General features: G+C 33.2%; 2 protein-coding genes across 4 annotated transcripts; one reads left to right on the top strand and one right to left on the bottom strand.

Moving 5' to 3' along the window:
- The first annotated feature begins 405 nt into the window (after nt 1–405).
- LOC138328392 (GH3 domain-containing protein-like) lies at nt 406–8,463 on the top strand. 3 transcript variants are annotated; one of them, XM_069275179.1, is made up of 7 exons: nt 406–997; nt 1,880–2,015; nt 2,340–3,556; nt 4,400–4,527; nt 5,015–5,154; nt 5,746–5,846; nt 6,222–8,463. In XM_069275179.1, the coding sequence occupies exons 2-7, from the start codon at nt 1,907–1,909 to the stop codon at nt 6,441–6,443; spliced, it is 1,917 nt and encodes a 638-aa protein (XP_069131280.1). In that variant the 5' UTR covers nt 406–997; nt 1,880–1,906; the 3' UTR covers nt 6,444–8,463. The 3 variants fall into 3 exon arrangements, with proteins under 3 accessions (XP_069131280.1, XP_069131279.1, XP_069131281.1); XM_069275178.1 differs by having other exon boundaries at nt 406–1,397; XM_069275180.1 differs by having other exon boundaries at nt 406–1,397; nt 5,015–5,158; nt 6,222–6,361.
- Nucleotides 8,464–13,563: 5,100 nt separating this feature from the next.
- On the bottom strand, nt 13,564–24,296 carry LOC138328393 (probable protein phosphatase 2C T23F11.1). The gene is made up of 10 exons (XM_069275181.1): nt 24,171–24,296; nt 23,657–23,766; nt 22,014–22,097; nt 21,411–21,476; nt 19,647–19,712; nt 19,347–19,420; nt 18,801–18,942; nt 18,081–18,164; nt 16,929–17,074; nt 13,564–16,465 (listed from the first exon to the last, which is right to left on the bottom strand). Exons 2-10 carry the CDS (start codon nt 23,757–23,759, stop codon nt 16,253–16,255), a joined length of 978 nt encoding a protein of 325 aa, XP_069131282.1. The 5' UTR covers nt 23,760–23,766; nt 24,171–24,296; the 3' UTR covers nt 13,564–16,252.
- Nucleotides 24,297–24,639: the final 343 nt, after the last annotated feature.

Raw genomic sequence — 24,639 nt, 5'->3', positions numbered from 1 at the left:
CATATTTATAGCACCGTTTTCAATCTTTTTAGATCAATATAAATCAAATTTTAATATTTCACACATCTCACTGTGATCAAAAGGGTCATTGTATATACATATATAAAATTTAAAGCAACTTGTTCGCGGCAGATGATAAATTGTAACATCATGTATTCTTGAATTCCGGAATAGCAGTTCAGTCATTCTAATCTATTTTTATACATTTTACTTTCGGTTTGGTGAATATATTATTGATCACTGTGAAGAGTTCCCAGTGTGTGAACAAAAGAAAAGATGGTATCATAATTCTCAATACGAGGGGGCAGGACTACAATAACATATAACTATTTAATAATTATCAAATCAGTGACACCATCCTGTAAAAGAATCATAGTTAATATATGTCCCATACAGCTGCATACTATTGATCCGTACTCTAATATTGGTCTTACTCATCCAACATATATGCGCTACGCCTAGCTACTAGATAGCGGACAGCTGCGTAGTTTCCTTCTTAAGCAGCCAAGGGTGGAGTTTGCTCTTTTGGATATGTTGGTTATATGTTGGTGCCATTTCATGTACTCGGAGATGGTAATGCCTAAATATGGATTTGATCGCACCTGTTGGAGGATGGTATTGTCCAAGTTGTAGAAGTGGGTGGTCTTTTGTCTACCTCCTAAGTATTAGAGCGTATACAGCACCGTGCAGCAAGATTCATCACGGGAGACTATAGATCCAACACGGGGGGAGACTATAGATCCATCACGGGAGACTATAGATCCATCACGGGAGACTATAGATCCATCACGGGAGACTATATATCCATCACAGGAGACTATAAATCCATCACGGGAGACTATAGATCCATCACGGGAGACTATAGATCCATCACGGGGGACTATAGATCCAACAACACAGGCTGTGTAACAACAATGCTGAACAACCTGGACCTACCACCATTAGAGGTCAGACGTTGACACAACAGACTCGTATATCTATACAGGGTCGTGGAGGGGTTAGTGCCAGCTATAACTCCATTAGATTACCTTATACCAAAAAATAGGAAAGCCTAATTACTGCTAAGAACCTAAGTGACTTTAATTCCACCAACATTGTTCATAGATCTCTATGTAACAACGACAGAGGCTTCAGAGTTCAATCACTAAAGACTGACCAGTACAAGATCTCATTCTTCACTACAACTATACTAGATTGGAACCACCTGGAAAATAGTGTAGTTTATTGTAGCAGTATAGAGGCATTCAGATCAGCACTCGAAACGCACGACTAAATCACCTCCTGCACTCTCTCTCACCCGCTGCAAGATTACCAGTTTCAGGATATAGCGGCGTAATCCATACAGATACAGATGCAGTGCGACCCACATTATTCTTATTTATACATATATACATAATGTACGTAACTGGATTGCATGCATCTTCATCTTTGCCTGAGTGTTAGTTAATTTGCTGGTTTTGAAAGAAAAAAATCTTAACATTTCATGACAGTAGTTTGTTTGTGTCATACATTTAAGTATATGGAAACAATTATCTTTGTTTTTATTCATCTTATATATTCATAAATATAGTTAATTATATCTACTGCACATGTACATGTATACTGATTCATGCGGAAATACAGATTCAGTAGATCATGCAATTTTATTTTATTCATATCATCCTAACTGATGTGTAGCACGTTTTAATCGTAAATAATGATACTGTTAAATTACCTTCTAGCTTCATGCTACAGGGAGTTTCCCTTTAGCTCATACACAGTCGGTAAAGCGGTGGACTACTAAAAATAAATAAATACACTCGCCATGTTGCAAATCTACCTTATTATACAGATGATTTCCAAATTGTATTCAATTAATTTCATATTATCTTATCATCAGGTGGCTGATCAATCATAAATCTAAAGAATGAAGTGGAGTGTGTATATTGGTGTGGGGGCCTCTCTCCTTGTGTTTTATTGTCTCCATTTCCTTGTGACTGCCACATGGACTCCCATTCTAGCCAAGCTGTGGGCAGGTAAATATTGCATAAAAGATGATGAGGATTACTTATAATGGATTTATAAGGCAAAAATGTAGGGCCTCTATACTTTACAACGATTTAAATTTATATTAATAAAGATGTGAATTTTTCTGTTACTAGTAATTATGGGTGTCATGAGTGTTGATTTCACTACAACGAATTGATGTGGGGTATTAATCCTCACATATGTTTATTATATTGCTTGTCCCCTTTTCCAGCTTACATCTTCGTGTTGGTAATTGTTGACAGCTGCAATATTAAACTTTTGATGTGGAGTATTAATCCTCACCCATGTTTATTTCTCATCCTCTTTTCCAGCTTCCCTGTTTGGTGTGTGTATATTGACAGCTGCAGTAGCATTTGACTTCCACAGAAAAGATGTTGACGATTCCAAATTCTACACCGTAAAGATCAAAGTTTATCAGTACACTGCCAATAAAGCCCTAGCTGTGATTGGCTATTATCAGCGGCAGAAATTAGACAAATACACCAAAGATATCAAAGTGGTACAAGATGAAATACTCTTTGAACGAATGAGAAAAAATAAAGATACAGAGTATGGCTTAAAGTATAAATTTTCTGAGATAAAAACCAGGGAAGATTTTGTTCAGTTTCATCCTTTGACAAGGATCAGCCATTACGAGGACTACATCAAAAGAATGATGTCTGGAGAAGAAAATATTCTGACAAGCTCTCAACCAATCATATATGCTGTTACATCTGGTACTTCGGGTGTAAGTAGTATACTGCCAATGATTAAGGAACAGCGACTTCTGTTTTTCCTACAAGGAGTAGCTGTGGCCTATAGCTGTATGGTAAATGCATATCCTGAAACAAAGGCTCTTAAAAAATCTCTCAAGTTGTTTTACAATCCTAAAATGAGAGAATCACCCTCAGGGGTACCTATTGGTCCAAACTCCTCATCCCCTTCAAACTCAAAGTCTATGTTAGGGATGTATTCTACTCCAAGTGTTGGATATGAAATTCTGAGTGAGCCACAGGCCTTATACATCCATTTGCTGTTTGCATTAAGGGATCGTAATATTGGAATCTTGGAAGCAAATTTTAGCTCTATAGTGTACAATTCACTCCGTGCTTTAGAATGCAACTGGGAAACTCTAGCAGACGACATTGAGAATGGTTCTATCAAAAAATCTCTTGATATTGAAGAGAGAGTGAGAATGGAACTGCAGAAAGCTTTAAATCCAGACAAGAAAAGGGCTGATGAGATCAGAGAATCATTCAAAGATGGACGGATAGGTTTAGTGAAAAGATTATGGCCAAATTGTAATGTTATTTTAGGGGCTGACACAGGGACATTTGCTCTCCAGGGGGACATGTTGAGGGAGACATTCTGTAAAGGAGTGCCCCTTTACTCTCCTCTGTATGCTGCCTCTGAAGGACTGTTAGGGGTCAATATCTGGCCCCAGGAGCAGCCAAGTCGTTACCTATTAGCCCCAAAGTCAATGTTCTTTGAATTCATTCCTGTGGAGAAAAGTGAAGAAAGTCAACCGACAACATATTTCATGGATCAGGTAAAACATTGCTTACACAATTTTTTTAACAGTTTATTTAACTCTGACTAAAAGTAAGTTTTCTTTTATTAATGCCAAGATGCCTTATTGTGTGTAACTCCACAAATACAATTAAGGTTTAACTTTATTTTAATGACCATATGGTTATTGGTAATATGTTACTTGGTAGTATATAGTCGTTATGATAATTATAAATAACATGTAATTGTGTTAAGCCAGTTATAATGGTACAATGTACACAGGAACCATCCTTAAAGTTGTACAACCTTTCCGGAGCAAAATTTAAAGGTTTCTTAAAAACATTAATAACAAAAGAAAACATATATCGATGGCTTAAGATGAGGTTACAACACCAAACATATGCAAGATTTCCTGTCTAATATACGATAACAGTGGAGATTCATTTCGCTGTTTAGCCGTCTGGCGCAGTGATAGTCAACTACCGCGCGGCATTTAGGACGACGGCGGGAAACATAAAACGACCCGCGTTATGAAAATTAACATTTTATTTATTTTATTAAACAGTTCTGAAGGTGATGATAAGTGTGCTAGAAAACGTATAGTTGATAACTTCTGCGACTCTACAAAATTATTGATCTCGTTTTACATTCCCATTTTAAAAATTAAAAGCCGTTTCGGAAAGGTAGTGGCCCTTTAAAGTTGTACATCATTATGTCATTTAATTTCAAGACTTGATGCAATGTCGTTTTGGCATACACCAAATTTAGATGTAATAGAATTTCAGTCATACATCTCGTACTGTCGAAACTGTCCATTGAGATCATCCATATACATTGAAATATTGTGATCATTCAGGTTGATAATCGGTTATGATTTTAACAGGTGGAGAAGGGAAGTGTTTATGAACTGGTCATCACAACGGCCTCAGGTCTAATGAGGTACAGGTTTGGGGACGTGGTTAAAGTTGTGGACTTCTATAACCAATGTCCAGTCATAGAATTCATGTATAGGTAAGTATAGCGCAAGTGCTTTGGGCCTTAGATGAAATACAGGTTCAGGGATGTGGTAAAAGTTGTGGACTTCTACAACCAATGTCCAGTCATAGAATTCATGTATAGGTAAGTATAGTGTAAGTGCTCAGACTTTAGATGAGGTACAGGTTTGGGGACGTGGTTACAGTCGTGGACTTCTACAACCAATGTCCAGTCATAGAATTCATGTACATGTACAGGTAAGTATAGTGTAAGTGCTCGGCTATAGATGCGGTACAGGTTTGGGGATGTGGTTAAAGTTGTGGACTTCTACAACCAATGTCAAATCATAGAATACATGTATAAAAAACACCTATCAAAATTAGCATCTGATCTATACAGTATATGCTATTGCATAAAGATGATACAATACCTAATATAGATAAACTGTCTTCAAAGTGTGGAATCTCTTCAGAACAATTGAGAATACATGTTGCTATAACATATCAGATTAATTTTGTTATAGACAGGGTCAGCTGTTGAATGTTCGAGGTGAGAAGACGTCTGAAGTAGCATTCTTCAGAGCTCTGTCGGAGAGCGTGGCGCATTGGACGGGAGCCAATCTGCTGGACTACTGTTGTGCAGAAAGCGTACTGGTGGAGGAAGGTAGGTATGCATGGCCAATTAAATGTAACAGAATACAGGATTTTATCTAAATTTAAAGACTGCCTCCACCAGGGACTGAACTATGGACTTCTGGATCGCAAAATCTTAGGCTATAGTCAAGTTTGTTCAAATGAATGACCTTGCCTTTATTTTAGGTCATAGGAGCCAAAATAACTAAAATCTTTATATACTTCTTTTGCATAGCTAAGAGGATTATAAACCTGTTATTGGATTTGTAGCATGTTGGCAAGAGATACCATGTTTATTAAAATACAAATGTCCTTGACCTTCATTCAAGGTCTTATTCATCAGATATTTCAGACACTTCTTCTGTTAAAAGAGTTCTTTGCATAAAAGTATTTCATTAATTGTTTGTCACTACAATGTTCTTTGAGGTGTTGCATTGTGCAAATAGTCAGATGACCGTTAAGACCCATAGGCCTCTTGTACTATGAGATAGTCCAATGGTGAATATAACGTCAGTGACAGTAACCTCTGGAGTATCAAGGATGCATGTGACAGTGATATTGATAATTCCCGAAATGCTTCCCTGCCATTTATAAAATATGTGATTTAAATTTTCATCTACAGATTCAAGGAACAAGGACAGCTATGTGCCATTTTACCATGTGTTTGTAGAATTAGAACTGGAAACCGAGGACTTTGTCCTGTCAAATGATCAAAAAAACCTTGTAAGTAAAATAATTTCATATCTTACCATTCATTCTATATATCTATCTTTATTCTATATTCAGAAAATGAAACAGAAGCAAAAAAATCAGAAGTGAAATTAAATTATCATTTAGCTATTCATAGTTGGACATAGGGTTTTGTAACAAGTGAATAGGATCTTAGAGTTATCAGCTATTGTACTGCATTTTTCTTATGGACATAAAATTAAGCTTTAATTCATAAATCTAACTTATGAAGAGACAGCTGATAATATAAGAAGAGTGCGAAGTCATACAAGTAGTTTCAATATATATACTGAAGTGAAATTGATATTGCTACTCAAAAAATTTAGATAAGATGAAATGTATAATTTTTTGAATTATCTCCCCTTACAGGTCGACGAATCCCTATGCAGACAGTCTTATGTCTACCAGTCATTTAGGAAGAAGGGCAGTATTCGTCCAATGAGGATACATGTGGTAAAACCTGGTACATTCGAGAAACTCAGGGACATCACCATAGCAACAACCTCTGCCTCAACCAATCAGTACAAAGCTCCTCGTGTTCTGAAGAGGAAGGACGCCGTCGAGATGATGATGAAAAATGTGATCGAATAGAATTTAGAAACTTAAGTATTAATACTCTCAGTTGAGGTTTCTTATTTCATTATAAAGAAACTTTGGAGAAATCTCAATTATTCTTTTTATTTACATATAATATTTATTGATACCCTAATTACAATGTTGAAGTAGCATGTCTTTACTGTTGGAACTTTATTGAATCGATGTGTATAGTAATATATTATAAATTGTTCATTTTTTTTTTCTGCTAATTTAATACGAATACGAGTGTTCTTTGTAGGTAAATATATTCAGTTATTCACCTAAAAATTATACATCAAAGAAAATACTCATAATTAAACCTCATGCTGTTAGAGGTCAATTACATTTAGAATAGGACCACAACTATACAAGTGTACACGAAAAATACCTCTCCACCATCTACAGTAAAAGTGTATACCAAGAAGTTTACATCTAATTCCTTTGCACTAGCTAAACCTACTACTGTTCACGCATTCATAACCTCAGTTTTACAATTTTTACAATTTAATTATCTGTCTCTTATACATGGTAATTCATACAAAATCTTGTATGTCCTGTCTCTGAAGGGACTATGTGGTTGTAAACCTAAGTTAACATCTGATTCTTTGAAAGTCCACTCTCTCTTATTTGTGAACTTTTTATTGCACTTCATGTGTCCTCAATATCAGTAACACACAGGAAAGAAGTGTAATTGTTATAATGAAATAGGGAGAATAAACAGTGACTCCTGGGCCGTTTTCCTTTATTCGGAACAACCGGTTCGACCGTTTGTAAAAGTAATTCAAGTATAAATCCTAACGGACCTGCAGTTTTTTATAGAGGCTTGCGAGGGCTTTGTCAAGGCTCGCCTGAAAACAATATAAAATCACCAGGTCCGTCTTTAATTCATATACGAACAACTAGGTCCAACCAGTCAAACCGCATAATCGAAAACGGCCCTGCTTGTCCATCCACCACATTCTGTCTTCTGTCTCTCTTTGATACATTGTACATGTATATGGAATATTGTCTTTATTATTTACATTTCTAGTTCTAATACAGGTTATTCCTGTGCTGGCAATATTTTCTACATTTTTTAATTTTTTTTTGTATTTGTTCTGAAGATGTGTTTATATTTATTTTGAGTGCTCCACTGCTGACAAACCGTATTTTCTCTCTATTAAAAACAGGAGCAGACGATTAAGTATTTTCCGTTTCAAAAGATACTTACTTTACACCTTGACCACCATTGAAAAGTTTGAGCTTCTAATTTTACTTTAACAAATATTGAATATAATTATTTGCATGCCAAAAAAATCTGTGGAACTATGTCATATATAGAATGAAGTACTGATTACGCATGTGACAAAAGTACAATAAATTATTCTATATTATTTTTTGTGTAATGTAGACTTATATATACACGATTAAAAACCAATTATTGTTCAAATGATGAGTATCGTTTATGCTCTGCTGGCATAACCTGTTAGGTTATGTTCATTGAACATGAAGACATTTTCCAATCATTTGCTGAATTTCTGTATATACATGTATTACATATGTAATGTAGACTTGGCTAATGCAGAAGTACAAGGGTACAGGTATCCATTGTATATAGCCCGAGATACTCTGGCCCTACACCAGATATCTACAGATGTATCTGTCTCAATGTTTAGTCTGGCGTCAGGGCCATAGTATCTCGTGCTATATTACTCGGTATATATAGCCAGGTACTGTATAGTACATATTTCGTATCAATTGAAGGTTCTTTTATAAAAGTGTTCTAAAAAAAGGTAAAAAAGACTGACAAAATAACATCAAAAGAAACAATCTTCAAGAAATACAAGTTACAAAGTTTGACAAATATTTTAAACAATAGGTTTGTAGTTCTTTTGTCTTGGATGAGGCAGACTTAATCCATTCTACAAATCCATCTACGCAGACTACCTTTAATAATGTAGGCCATTTGCATTCAGATCAGGATGTTTTCAGGTATGTGCAATGTAATATAAAATCAAATATATGTTTGACAAATAAATCTAAAGCATGAGAAAAAGTTTTACTCATTTTTTTTTATTATTTCAACTTGCAATTGTGACAACATCTTTTTTTTTTGTTTATTACATAGACCTGTACATAGGAACACACAAAGAGTCTTCAATATCAGGATAAAAAGCAAGCAAACGGGATGAAAGTGTGAGAGAGAAAAAAAATCTAAATTCATATAAATGTAGCAAGGATTTGCACCAAGTCACAAACAATACAGTGAACCTTAACACATTATACGGAGACAGACAACAACTGCTTAAGTTATATAGACATATTATTATCTACAAAAATGGCATCAAGAAATATCTCTCCATAATAATGACAAAATAGGATTAATGCTTTATAAATGATAGGTTTAACCATTGAATGTAAGACACAAAATTAACCACTTTGAACTTTATGATTGATCAATAGAAGAGAATTCTCAATACAAATGTAAGTAATGGGACATAGTACATGTATCATAATCACATTCCAAAAATGTGGGGCCTGAATTTGAAAATGACAATTAACCTGGGTTTTGTCTGAAGCATTTATAATTATAGTAGTTTTCTGATTAAAATCTCAGTTCACAGCTTGAACATGTTCATGAAAGGGCAACATTTCTCACAGTGAAAAAGCAATGGACAGATGGTTTTAATCATGATGATTATATTGGGTCCCTAAAATCGTTTATAAAACAACAACAAAATATCAATTTAATATGAAGTATTATCTTGATGAATGTTAATTCTAATTATAAGTATAGCTACTAAAGTTATAAATAATTCACAAATGGAAGGACTTTGAAGGTTATCATTTAGCCAAGCAAAATTAAAATTAATTTACCTGAAGAAAAAAAAAATTAATTGGTATAATCTAATACCTGAGGAAAGTGTTATTTTCATTCATTTTATAAAAGAATTTCATGTCTTCATGTGATTTACTTCTTTATGCTGGTCTACTTCTGATGTTCAGGAAATTTCACTTGCCTCAATCCCAATAGTTTGTCAGATTAGATCATCTAAGATGTTTAAAATATTTTTGGAAGACAGGCGAGTTGACAATTGAAGCTCGCAAAGAAGACATGCATCATTTGAATGATGAGGATAGGAGTATTGGTCATTTTTTTTTATTACAAAGAGAACTGTGACTGCTGCGAAGCTGTGAGTAAGGCAGTAATTTGCAAAAGGAAGACAACTTGAGAAGCAATGCAGAATAAACAGATAACATTTCACCTGTTGATAAAAGTAATCACAGAATAATGAAATGAAAATGTCTTGATATATATAATTTGTCATAAACATTCAGAAAAGGTAACATTTTTAACAGTTTTACAACAGTTTCTACTTAAATATCCACTAATATACCTGCCGAACCATTCAGTATATCTGTAAGGTCGCCTCCATCCCACAAAGTGTCTAGTCCGTCAACTTGATCCTGGACAAAGTCTGACCTGTCGATATACAGTGTCTTCTGTACCAGGGGACAGTGTCTTTTTGTCGCAGCTATGGTAAATATCCTTGAATATTGATGAAGAAAAATATTTTCTGCATAATGTCTTGCTTAAAATCTTGTGTAGAAATTAAAAATTTAACAAATACATATTAATGTAATTAAAAACAGAAATTCACAGTTTGTACGTTGACCAGTAGATTAATAGATAGCTTTGAAATTTTTGAATCATGTTTAAAGTGAATAGTCGTGCAAAGAAAACCAGTCTAAATATGTTCATTGGCCTTCCAAATGTCGGACATATCAAAATGATGGTCAAGCTCTGTTTTTGTTGTCCAGTATTGACCATTGAAATTATGGAAGAGCCCAGTGTAAATTTAGCATAGTTCTAAATATAAATTCTCCCAACTCTTTGAAAGCGAGGCCGCGTGGGAATGTCGACGCCGGCATAGCCAGCCAGGAGGACATGTTAGTATTCCTTTAATAGACATTAATATCTTTGTATGTAAAGTGATTTTGATGAGAACTTCCATTTTTCTTTTATACTGGATATCTTAACACAATTTTTAATGACTTCAGTCTTCCTATACCTGACTATTTACGTTAAGGTTTTATTGGAATTTTGATTGACACAAAATACACACCATCAATTTTGAAGGATATTTGTTACACATTTAATATATATATAGCTTATATTTGACCAGTTATGGCAACACAAGAAAAAAAGTTTTGGAAATGACATCAAATGAAATATTTGATGGGGTTATCCATTTGAAAAGAAAGTTGATTCCGAGAAACATTTATAATGCTATGTTTAATTAGGACAGACTTTAAACAAAGGTAAATGTATTTTTCTGTCCGACTTTGACTTCCTGGCATTTACTAATTTACAATTTGATCTTCCATCAAATATCTCTGTGTATCGGTTAATAATTGGGAAAGGATAAATACATACACACAACAACAACAGAGGAGATATGATATATCGAGACTGATCTAGTAAACACCAGTACAAGACTGATTATTGTCAACGATAATGACCCTACATAAACTGTACAATTTATAGTTATAAAACAACATCTTAACGCCAAAACGTCATGAAAGTCATATTACTACATAGCACGATATTGGCACTTAATGTCTACAATAAAAAAAAACATTCGTATTTTCTTAAAATGTACACCTTCAACATGCATCAATAATAACTGTACAAAATTCAAATCATTCTCACTGGAAAACTGACTGTGTTATTAATAATATTCTGTATTTTTATATCACGATAAATGCAGTTATCTTCCCTTGCATGTAGTATTAATTGACATGTGCATTATATTTTTTCAGAGAAAATGACGCTAGTTTCATGAAAAAATGTCACAATAGATGACCTACCCAAAGGGCAGATAACTTTGTAATATGCAAAGACGGAATATTATCGTGTTGTAAAGTATCCTGTTAAGTATTTTACAGAGTTACCTGCCCTTGTTGTAGGTACTGTTTACAAGTTTATGTGTTTGTAAGCATCATATTTTTCAGAGAAAATGTTTCACTCATCAAATATCAATGGCAAAATCAAAATACCCACAGGGGCAGATAACTCTGTATTACGTGAAGACAGAATAGCAGTATTACATACATATTAGTTAGTAAATAGATTCAGATACAAGAAAGTTTCTATTAATATCGACTACATAGATTTTATTTCTAAATTTTGAAGTTTTATGAACAGGAATTTATCTTGCTTTGCTATTAGTTTCATCTTTGATATCCCAGTAATGCTAATAGCCCCGATATGGATGTCAACGTTACTGTATATACCGTATATCGCCTGGGTTACTATAAAGACGTACCAGTTCTTACCACTGAGCTGGTATTACTATTCTTCAGGTTGTAATTACATAAATCCTGCAGGTATATGTACAGAAAACTAAAAATATTTACATGTACATTTCAATGGTGATTCAATTTCTCGTGGATGGACAAAAGGATGGACTGAGGTTTATATTTCAATAAAAAACATACAGAATAAAAATATCAAATTTCCTACAAACAGAATGAATCAATATCATGACATATCATTGATCTGTACAAAATTCTATTTTTAAGAAGCAATGAAAAATTATTAAGCACTTATAAAAATAGCCCTGCAATAAATAAAATAAAACCTATTTTACTTTAAATTCGGACCTATTTTACTTTAAATTCTAGATTAAATTGATGAATTGTCTATGTAATATTATGTAAAATTGTCTTGTTTAGTCAATATTTATATTAGTTATTAATTCTCTTGAAAAACAAAGGCAAAATTGGTGCAATGCAAAACTGATATGTATATACCAGTACTATTGTGTATTCCTAATTAACATACAGGTTCGAAGTATTTTATCTTACAAACTATTTGCTTTTAAATTAATACATGTTTTCAAGAGAGGAAAAATGTCCAGAAAAGATGGAAGCTTTCAGTAACTGAAATCTAATTATATATATTTTTATATCAATTTCATCGGGACCTCTAGCATTTAATTGTGTTGAAAATTTGGAATGTTATGCACTTAAAGTGCGAACTACCGGGTGGTTAATCACATGTGTGTATAGTAACTCTTTAAAATACTGAACGTCAGTAAAGCCAACAGAATAGACTATATATGAACAAATCAACCATAACGTACAAAATCTTATGGTGTCAATAAAAAAGTAGACACATATTAACAAGCTTGGTATTTACTGTTATAATCTAAATGTGTTATCTAACTTCAATTATAGTCAGTGTAAAATCTTTAGAATAACTGAATTCTGGATGAAGCAATATATGATATCTTAATACAACAAGATGAGCTTCGATAGAGTATTATTTTAGCTTGAACACATCCTTCTACTACCAAATTAAAGCAACTAAACAACCGAGTTCATCCTTGATATTGCAGAGATATCTTATAATTACTTGTACTTACTTACATTACAAACATCTTCCTCAGGACCAAGAAAATTTTTACGACAACTATCAATTTGTTGTTTACTTAATATTTTTACGCCATGCAGATAATAAGGAATCATTAGTACACTTTTCATAAAATATATATATACCAAATATGAAGCATTTGGCTTAAAGTGTGAAGGTGTGTCTAGAAAAAAAAAAGATTTAAAATCTAAGATGAATAAGTAAATCATTAGATGGCAAATCGATGATGTACATTGTAAGACATTCAGTAATACCAAGAGGGTCTCATTTCAGTGGCTATATGTGATATCATCAATGACATTTGTTAAAATCATTTAAGAATTTGATACACAAGAAGCCTATATATATGCCAGTGGTATTCAAATCAATGACACATTTTTATCACTAGAATGTACGCATCTCTTGTTATTATATAGTGGCTCTATGACAAAATAAACACTACCTTAATTATACAAAATTAACAAAAACGAAAACAAAAAAAATCACTGTGGAAGACTAAACTTTTCAAAATATATTGGTTTTGATGGAATTAAAACAAGACCAAGTTCATTTTACAAACAAAAAGTCCACATTTGCTATTTAAGATATTGGATAAAAAATAACAACTTCTAGATGCCTAATATCAACATGTTAAATGCATGATGGATCCTGGGTGAAAAAGTCTGGTTGATTTCATTACAAACAACGTCACTCAAATATTTAATATGTAAAAAAAAAAATGGTACAATGTGCTAGGTGAAGTGGGTTTTTGCCCACAAATAGACAACACTGATCCTTGAGATTTGATATTGGATGGTTCATCTGAAACTTACTAGAGATTTGGTGAGCCTGACTATGTAACCTATAGACCCGACCAATTTTGCTAGCAAATTAAAGTGTTTCATACGCGATGTGCTCCCGATCATTCAGTGTCAAAAAGAGAGTCAGATTTGTATAGGCTATGCTAGCAATGTTGGGATTTTGCATGTTGCTGAATTTACTTACATCATGAAATGAATCTAGTACTATATCATTATAACACATATCGGATTTAAATATGTTGACTATTAATTTCAACACATACAATAGTCATACAATAGTTTAAAACTTAGAACTCAACACCTTACAAAATTAATAAAAACCTAGACACACATCACCCAGTGATAGATTATAATCTACTCAGGTTACAAATAACATACATTAATATTTCATACCATTCACAATGCAGGGTTTGATCCAGTATTATATTGTGTCCCTCTGGGTGTGCTGCGAGGTATTTCTTGATACATGTATATCAATTATCGTGCCCTCACTTACTAAGACATTAATGCTATTTACTTACATTGGAACTTCCGCTATTTTTCGTTAGGGATTATCAGCATCACTGTTCTTTGACTTATAATTTTATTTTAACATTTAATACTTATCTTAACCCTTTCACCCCTATGTAACTTTTGTAGACTCTACCATCAATTGATCTGGATGAGTCCATTATAGCCTACAGTGGTGAAAGGGTTAACTATTGAAATCTTTTCTTGAAGAATATTTCACTTTATAATTTAAAGTATATTTTTAACAGCTTTTGATACTAAATCAGTAAATTAAAGCTCAAAACGTCATTAATTGCCCTTAAACTTCAGGATTTGTTATAGGTAATTTTTCAATCTTCAGGTTTGTTTAAAGGACAAACTGATAACTAAGATGACTTAAATTTTGATAACTGTTGTTAGTATATCTTATTTTATTGAAATACATTTTAGAAGTAGCATTATTTTACTTTACTATGATAAAGTTTCTTGATTACTGCATTCCAAGAACGTATGTACTACACAGCAAGAAACAAAACAATACCCTCGGTATTTGGGTAACTGTCTACTCAATACTGTAAATCATATAAATATGTGGCTGTGTATTATGGTGCATATATCACAATGTTACAGACTAGAGCTCTGATCGTCAATTGGTAAAGTTATAGGGGTGACTAGGAAATAAAATTAGGAAACTATAAATTTTATTTGTAAGTGTACAAGGGTATAAACAGTCTCTGGTTAATATATACGGGTAGATATCATTTCTCCGTTACCTATAGCTAATTTACATGCAAAGTGAATAAAAAGATGGAATTAAGTAAAGATAGATACAAGTTTTTTTTTTTATAGACTGAAATAATTTCTTGAATATTTAAGAAACCTTCCTATTGTTATTACCTTGTGCACTAAATTAACGAAAATATTAATTAGATATCTAATACAATACAGTGTTATATTAGTAAATCAATTAGTCAACGATCAAACATTGATCTAAACAGGATTACACTGATCCAATCACATCTTATCACAGAAACCTACTCTTGTGTACAATCTATCACTATTAGCAATCTGGTAATCTACAACTACATGTCCAATAACACTTATGGCCAATGCTGAAAAATCAAACCAAATCTTAGAGATAAGAAAACCAACAACAAAAATATACAAATTACAGACTGAAATTTAACACAAAGTGCGATTCGGACGGCCAGTATTGTAAAGCAGACTAGTACTGATTTCATATTATATAGTAATACAATATTACTGAAAATGAGACAGGATTTAGTGTAGAGCGCACAGTGTAAATAACATAACTGTTTCTGATTTTGTGGGATTTATAGTAAAAGTTTCTATCAGATATTAAGTTTACATGACATTTGAAAAACAAAAATATTGATGTCCTGTTAAGTAATAATTCTAAGTAAAAAACATGGAAGAATATTTTTTATGAAATATCAATTAAAACATGTACCTGAAATATTTTACAAATCAACAAGTCATAATCCTCTTTTCTGAAAGAGACTCAAAGATTCTTAAAATAGCTATCAAAATCTACAACGGATGTTGAAATGGAAATTACATGTAATTATCACGGTCGTTTTCTTCAATGGGTGTAAAAATGTTTACATAATAATGTACACAAACATTCTTAAACCAAAATTACAAATAAATTCAGATTTAACTTTCAACAAATAACCAATAACAATTCAAAATATCTTTACTGGGTCGTACCAGGAAAATAAATGAACCGTCATAAAAAATATCTATTAATCACAGATTGTTGTTTTGCAAAATCTACAAAGAATAAATAAAAAACTCTGTCATTTTATATTACTTCTTAAACTTACCACATACCTAGACATTTTGAGGACAAAATGCTACAACTGAAATTTTTTCACACAGCTAGAAATATCAATTAAAACATCTAGAAATAACCTTCCAATTTCATAAACGGCCATTAAATGGTTTTACTCAAAACAAATTGTTTGATTTAAATTGAAAATTTAACAATTATCAAACTAAAATTATCAGATTTAAGTTTGATTACATTCAAAGAAAAATTGTTTTCTATGATGAAGGGACAAGTTATTGCTGGAGTTCCGTTTGATGGTTAAGTATCATTTAAGATCCACACGATTGTAGCTAGCCTGGTAACTAGTAAGATGTGCTGTGGAAGCCCCTCTGGCACCAGGCTTGGCACATTTTTTAATCAAGTCATCGTAACTCTGACCGAACAGGAAACAAACCAATACAACAGTCATATTATCACACCCGAGTCCTCCCATTTGACAGTCAGGTGCTAAACATCTTGTCATCAATTCTTCACAAATCTGGAAAAACAATTTTTTTTTATTGAAATCTTCTTTTCTCCTTATATTATGACTTGTACAAACTTTCATCAATATTCACAGTGATATGAGTTATACACCTGGGTACAATTATGCAATAACAGAGGCCACAGGGCATACCCTGAGGTCAATATATTTTATTGTAAAAAAGCAATATAGCATCATAACATCCGAATCAAACTTTTTAATATCTAAAATGCAGTTTACTCTTGCACAAAATGATGACAGTTTTTGTAGCAAGGTACCCATAGTAATTAGTTTCTTGTTTGAAACACAATATTTATTGATTTTCCTACAAAAATATCTCTCTCAGAAGCTCGGATTGCTGATGGTAAAAGATGGTAAAAGCCAAACTACATATGTGCATTGAGAACAGTAATCTTGATATTGATCTGTTTGCAGTATTTCAACACTGTATCCCACATTTTACCATCACAAAACTTACAATGTCTGGTTCCATTCCTTGTGCTATCCGCGATCGAACAAAATCCACGACTTCCTGACTAGTTAGAACGTCCCAGATACCATCACAAGCTAGCACAATGAATTCATGATCTGGTGTGATGCGGTTCTCAATAACATCAGGATACGCTTGCGAAAAAAAATGATCATTATCAACACAACTTAATCATAAGTTACTCTTTGTCCAGAAAACAAAACTTGTTGTAATATATATTATACACAATTTTGCATTGAAAGAAAAACACAGTGAAACCTGTGTCAGTGACCACCTCTGTATAAAGACCACCTGCTTACTAAGATCACTTTCTTTGGGTCCCAATGTGACTTTTATATATACAATTAGACCTGTGTAAAAAGACCACTTGGCTATAGAGACCACTTATTTCTCTTGTCCCTTTAGTGGTCTTTATAGACAGGTTTTACTGTCCCTTGGCATGGATGGTCTTTATAGACATGTTTGACTGTCCTTGGTGGTCTTTATAGACAGGTTTGACTGTCCTTGGGTGGTCTTTATAGACAGGTTTGACTGTCCTTGGTGGTCTTTATAGACAGGTTTGACTGTCCTTGGTGGTCTTTATAGACAGAATTGACTGTCCTTGGTGGTCTTTATAGACAGGTTTGACTGTACTTGGTGGTCTTTATAGACAGGTTTGACTGTTACTTGGTGGTCTTTATAGACTTTGATAGACAGGTTTGACTGTCCTTGGGTAAATTTATAGACAGGTTTGACTGTCATTGGTGGTCTTTATAGACAGGTTTGACTGTCCTTGGTGGTCTTTATAGACAGGTTTGACTGTCCTTGGTGGTCTTTATAGACAGGTTTGACTGTCCTTGGTGGTCTTTATAGACAGGTTTGACTGTCCTTGGTGGTCTTTATAGACAGGTTTGACTGTCCTTGGTGGTCTTTATAGACAGGTTTGACTGTCCTTGGTGTCTTTATAGACAGATTTGACTGTCCTTGGTGGTCTTTATAGACAGGTTTCACTGTAGTTGCATTAACAAAAGTCTATGTGTTCATTCTATCTTTAGAAATAGTTTACTGGAATTGCATTTTAAATCAAGAATATTATAATGTTATTGAAATACATGTGATGTGTGATATTATATAATTTAATTATGTAGCTACAATTCTTACCTGTTACTATTTGTTCTTCTGGACCCTTCTTCTCATTTTTCTTAAACACAAAGTCACCTAATGCCCTTGAGAGTGCTAAATTACCTGGAAAGGATTTGTTTCAGCCATTAGGAATACATTAATTACAAGGTAGGTATGGAATGCAATTCTTTAATTTGAAATTTTTACATATAACAGTATCTACAAACTCTAACTTGTCGGTAAGCATCTATTATGACGTCGTTAGTTTGTGAGTGAACTTAATGCTCACAAACATCATCACATAATAATGAATACACCTATCACATCTATCCTCGAGGGCAGTTCACTCTGTAATATGTAAATAAGATAGCAATAACTACATTCAATTTGTATTTATGAACTTTAACTCGACTACGGTATGTCTTTTGTCATATACATGTCCACACATAAACTTTAGTCTGTAATTGATAAACATCCTCTTGGCGCCAGGGTCATGTCAGGACGTGCCAGGTTATGATGGTGGAGAAAAGTACCTGGAGGACAACCTCCGTCTTTACACTCTAGGAACGGCCCCACAATGTTCTCAAACTCATGATGTGGAGATGGTACTTCTCTATATAGCAATTTACATCAACTAATTTCCATTTTTACAAAATATTGATAATTTTTTTCTTCATTTTCATTTCCCTTTGGGATTTTATGCCCAAGTGTTGAGATGATTTAGACTCCATAGAAAGCATTAGATTTTTAAAGGCTTACCATTCACCCTGTTAAATTCTACCCAGCCTCCAGCAGAAATGATCCTCTTTGTTTCGGATTCATTGCCTGGTTTGTGGTCATGTGACAGTTGTTCTGCCGTTCCTTTTATGCTAACTACAGCTCTTGAGTCTCCAACATTACCCTGCAATGATAAAATCTCAGACTGATTTTCTTTCTTATTGTTTAAACATGAAAATCCAAATTATCTAGTCTCCATCACAATTCAAAATTCAATTAGGTACCAGGTAATGCAATTGATGATGAAACAATACATCAAATAATCTTGCAATTCATTCTTCTAAATAATAATTTAATTACTGCACAATGACAATGAATAATTTGTATTGTCTCCATCAACAATCAGTGAGTAGTATGCTTTATTTTGAGACTTCACTAATTATTTACGCATTAAATTGCTGATATTGTTGGGGTTTTAGTTATCTGGAGGAAATATACACATGGTGTTAAAAGAATTTTCACCGTCAGTCACTCTTAATAAACGTAAATGAAATCTAGCATCACATGCAAAATACAAAAGTTACATACACAGTAAATGGTATTGCCTTTGAATATTGTTATCACAGCTGTAGTTCCTGCTAATTCATCTTTCATGGCCTCATCTGTAATTAAACATTTTGATAATTTATCATACACACTAATTTTCATATGGCTCTGAAAATGTTTTCCAGCAGCTCTTCTTCTCCTATTTATTACAAATTATTTTTAATAATATGCTTGAAATCTTTAATTTTTGTCAAAGTACCTTTCATATCACCAATTTCTTAATAAATACATATACAATGTTTAATGTCAAAAAGACTTTGATATGAGGCATTCAAAACCAACCTTTAATCATTTCATCATCCAGTCCTAGAAAGCCCTGTCTAATCGCTTCAGGCACATTTCCCTGAGCTAAAACAAATGGAAAAGAACAAGCTCTAACAACTTTACCCAACAAACACTGGCTTCATTGGCCTCAATGGTTCATGTATCACCACCGTTGTGACCGATCTAAATGAAAGGGAAGAGGCACTGATGTTCCAAGTCTCATCATTTTACAGAACAATTGCACAAATTGTATAACTATTAACTCTAACTTGTAACTCAATCAAATACTCTGAATTGATCAGAAGTATTTTGTTGGACCCAGTTTTAACTGCTGTATTCAACCCAATAATTGCCCCTCCCCTATTTGGAGGCCTTAATTTCATTTACACTGCCTTAAATACATTATGAAACCTGTGAAGATTTCTCAATGTGATTTCTTTTGTAAATTGGTTTATGACTTATGCTGTGAAATAATGTTGGGAAACCTTAAATGAAACTTTATCCCTTGAAGTGCCCTACTGCCATTTCTTTTTTAATTTTTTCACCATATAGGGCATGTACGCTTATTGGGTTTAATATGGTATACATGTACATGTATATCTTTAAGCTCAGCTTGAATACTCAAACTGCTACTGAGGTGCGACCAGCTAATTTCAGATTTAGAAAATATTATAGGGAGACAAAGATCTTCAATTCAAACACAGTCTGTGTTATAATTATCTAGAATCTCAAATAATATACAAATATATTGAGATATTGTTTTGTTTATCAAAAAGAAAGCAGAATTGTGCTGAGAGTGTCATATTATTTAGGTGATAGACAAATGTTTTTTCCCTACCTACACCCTATATTTTTGTCAAGGAGGCAGGAAACAACACAACTATTTTTGGCGTTTTAATTACCTACCTCAGAAAGATGATAAGACTCGATAGTTGTTCAGTCAGTACTTTGGCGTGAAAAAAATATTTTCTTATAAAAAGAAAATCAATGCTTCACATGGTAGAACAGAAGATAATTGAATCAGAATAATCCGTTATCATAATATTCTGTATTTGCATATATTACCACCCAGGTACAGAGTTATCTGCACTTTTGGGTAAGAGTGATAAGAATTGGTTTCATTTCTATAATTGATAATCAGAATGTCAAAATTGATCGATTATCAATCATAATCGGTTTTCAAATTCAGGAAATAAATGCTCTTTTTCTTGGAATTCAAAACTATTCCAAAATTAATGTTATGTATAACTATTTTTATAACAGGGTACCGGTAAGAAATAACTATGAATGTCACTTGAATCACAATTTAATAGTGTGGTAAAAAAGCATGTCCAATGCCACGGACTAAATGAGTCATGATGGATTACTGTACATGTACTGTATCGGAACAATGCATATGTCTGAAGGGTAATTAGGGTAAAAATGGGCTAATTATTCAGTTGATTTATCATAAACAAAAGTTTCATGACACAAATCTAAAGATTTAGGACTACTTTCAAAAGATTCTGATTTATTGGTTTTACAAATTCTTAATCGATTATTGGTTTTGATTTATTTTTCGACTAATTGTCAATTTTTTTCGATCATCGGTCCACCACTAGTGGGTAGGTATTGATTGTGACGTCATGTGTTTGCGAGCATAGCGTCATACTTTTTGGAGAAAATGATATTAATTGCGCTCACAAAATAATGACGAACAATTGATACCTAGCTACCTGCAAGGGAGCTTATTCTGTAATATGCAAAGATGAAATATATCATCCAATGATAAATAAGACTTACAGTATGCTGGATGTGAGACTATTTTCTTATGAAGATTGATCCCTGCATATTGAGCTATTTTGGCACCTGCAACATACAAAGTGATAGCATAATCTTAAAATCCACTACTTAGAATTTCACTCACCTGTCAAATGCACCTAATTATAATATTCTGTTGATTTCTACTGAAATTGAAATGACCAAGATATGATATATTATAATGGGGTTGAATTTTAAATAAAAATACTTAATATTAGAAATTGGGATGTTCATTGAAATAATTATATATACATGTAAATTCTATGATTCATTTGAAATGGAATATTATTTTTTTATCCTAAAAGAAATACATTCTTTTTAAATATATATGTATTGTTTCATTTTTTAATTTAAATTGGTTTTTAACCTCATAATTTGAAGGAAGACATATACATTTGTACATGTTGATACATGTGCAAATTTGAAGTATTTTTCAATTCCCCAAAGATTTTATCCAGGAAGAACTCAAGAACTATATGTTCTGCTTTGTTGAACCCTTTTTAAATAGGATATATCAAATTTCAGTAGAAATTAAAATGCTAGCTACAAAACAATACACTGCACAGTAATTAAGTCCAAACTTACCGCCATGTCCATCAAAAACACCAAAGAACTGAGCATCCTTGTCCCCTGGCAGAGACAGTAGATGGGTGTGTGCATCTTCCATGTCTTCATAAAGTCAAGGATATTTGTAGGACTTCTTAAAATCATGCAAACAAATAACTGAACATATGTTTTCTATTACAAACAAATTGTTGGATTGTGTGTCGCCATATAACAATACATACCACCATGACCAAACATGTTTCCCCTTCTCACTAAGTCTGATAAGAATTGGTCTTTTTATCAAGCAGACAGTGACTTTTCAACAACAATTTAAGTCAATGATATATCTGATTTTGCCAGCAAGACTGAATGCATCGGTCAAGAGAATCTTTTCACAATACATCGGTATCTGAAACAGTTCAAATATAATCGGTCAAGAGAATCTTTTCACAATACACCGGTATCTGAAACAGTTCAAATATAATTCTAAGATAATCTATTATAATTAGACATTACTAGACCTTCATATATTTCAGTCAATTTTAGATGGATGCTGAAGGTACATATATAGCACATACATGTACCGGTATATATGATAGAAATTATTCTGCTATACATAAAATATCAAAGTTTCCATGTCACAAGATCTAGATGAATAACTGGTATTCATGCAGACACAAGGAATATCCTAAGTATTACATTTTTGTCCCACTTCCATTTATAGAAGACCATCAATACTATTTCTGCAAAAAGTTATTCCACCATTATTACATCATATTTCTATACTTTTATACAAAAATATGACATAATTTTCGCACAAAAACTACCGGTAATGAGGTAACAATCGAAATGATATTTTCACTGGAGTGAAGTATATATATATATATGGCTTTTATGTGGTTGTGAAGCTGATTATAGTCTCACTTAATAAATTCCAACCCAGGACAACTGAACATGTAGCCTGTCGCTCAACTGACCTACTTGTCGACCCTCAGCACGCCCATTGTTTCAGCCTGATCTGCACCAATTCTTTACCAAGACTTAACCCACAACCTTGGTTTATAAAGTTAGCTCGTCTAGTGTTCATCTCGCTTAAAACAAGGCTTGGTCGCAAACCCCAATTGTGGTAAGAGCGCAAAATGCAAAAGACCAAGTTTTGAACCAGCCGGGTCCTTCAACATTGGCCAAATGCACTATATACTGGTCAGGAAAGTTACCATATTCTAACCAAGTAATGGTACAGTAAAAGCAGGATTCAGGTGTAGACAACCTAAAACTTGTAGAAATTCAAGAAATAAATATAGACTTATTTTGTTTGAAAAAAAAGTAAACAGAAGACGTATGCACCAGATAAAAACTACCTTCTGTTTTACGATACTGGCCATCCATGCCTCATCACTAACTTGCTATATATATACCCATAATTACAAACTTTCAAAAGTAAAGCGTAGATTTGTTAGCAATATTGGTTGCAAATGCACAATTTTTTTTAAAGAACACTTTCACAGATATTGTAACTTAGATAGAGCGTGCGCAGAAATCACAGTAACTGTTACATCATGGTAACTGGTTGTGACCCAGTATACAGTACTGTATCAAAATACAGTATCTGTCTATTCTGTATCGTAAATCACAATCTGCATGGATGTTCTGATACATGTCCTTGGTGAGAAAAAGGATACTTATTCTCCATCCCTGCATGCATGATGAACCAACCTTGAGGAACTGGTTCTGACATCTGGACGTTTCTTTAGTAGTAACAGGTTCAGACAGAGTCTGACCCATACTTCATCTATCAAAATATGAATAGAAATAATCGTTTTAAAAGACATTAATGTTTACTGTACGGTATCATTTGATTCCATATGAAATACCATTAATTATAAAACTTATAAGAATATGGGTGAAGTTTCTGTAATTCAAAACAAGATTCATCAACGCAAGTGTGAGCAAATTAAATGGTAAAAAGTTAGCATGGCATTGTATAAACATGTAGCCCAAAACTAAACACCCTTCAAAGGTAGGGTATACCAAAACAATATTCGTAATCAACATCAGACATGTCAAAATTTCACTGGCAACGGAACCAAATTGTTTTGACGCATTGGTATATCAGAAACGTTGTAAATAAACGTTAAATCGCATTCATCATAAAACAAAACTAAAAAGAGAGACGTATTCTCAAGAGAAACGTACCTAAGAAAGAAGTTTCCTTCAAATTTCACGAATTTCCTCTCATAAGTTTTGGAAATATTGGTTTCCGTATCGTGACCTTACAACTGAATGACCATAACAAAGTTCATCCGCAGAAAAACATAGTTTCAATGAAATATCCTATATTGAAAATTCTATGATAACATACAATTTTATTGTGTGTCAGTTAATGATTTAATAATTCTGTTCGCCACAACATTTTTGTATGTATCTTTATATCAATTTTACAAACTTAACGCGTCACCGCGCAAGAATAAAAAGCGGAAGTGCGCGTTTCTGCGGAGGGACACTGTGTACCTTCCGGGTAGCAGTGAACCCTAGATTTTGAAAAATAAGGCTCAATAGACTCCATTACCTATGTTGTTATGTAGAACTGTACACGTGGGTATTTTAATAAAACTAGCATAAGTGAAGACGAGATGGTAGCAATAAATTCATAAGGCATGTTGAT

This window comes from Argopecten irradians, chromosome 7 (genome assembly GCF_041381155.1).
Source record: "Argopecten irradians isolate NY chromosome 7, Ai_NY, whole genome shotgun sequence".
Classification (NCBI taxonomy): domain Eukaryota; kingdom Metazoa; phylum Mollusca; class Bivalvia; order Pectinida; family Pectinidae; genus Argopecten; species Argopecten irradians.
Note: the sequence above shows the minus strand (reverse complement) of the source record. Positions and strands in the feature narration are given on the sequence as shown.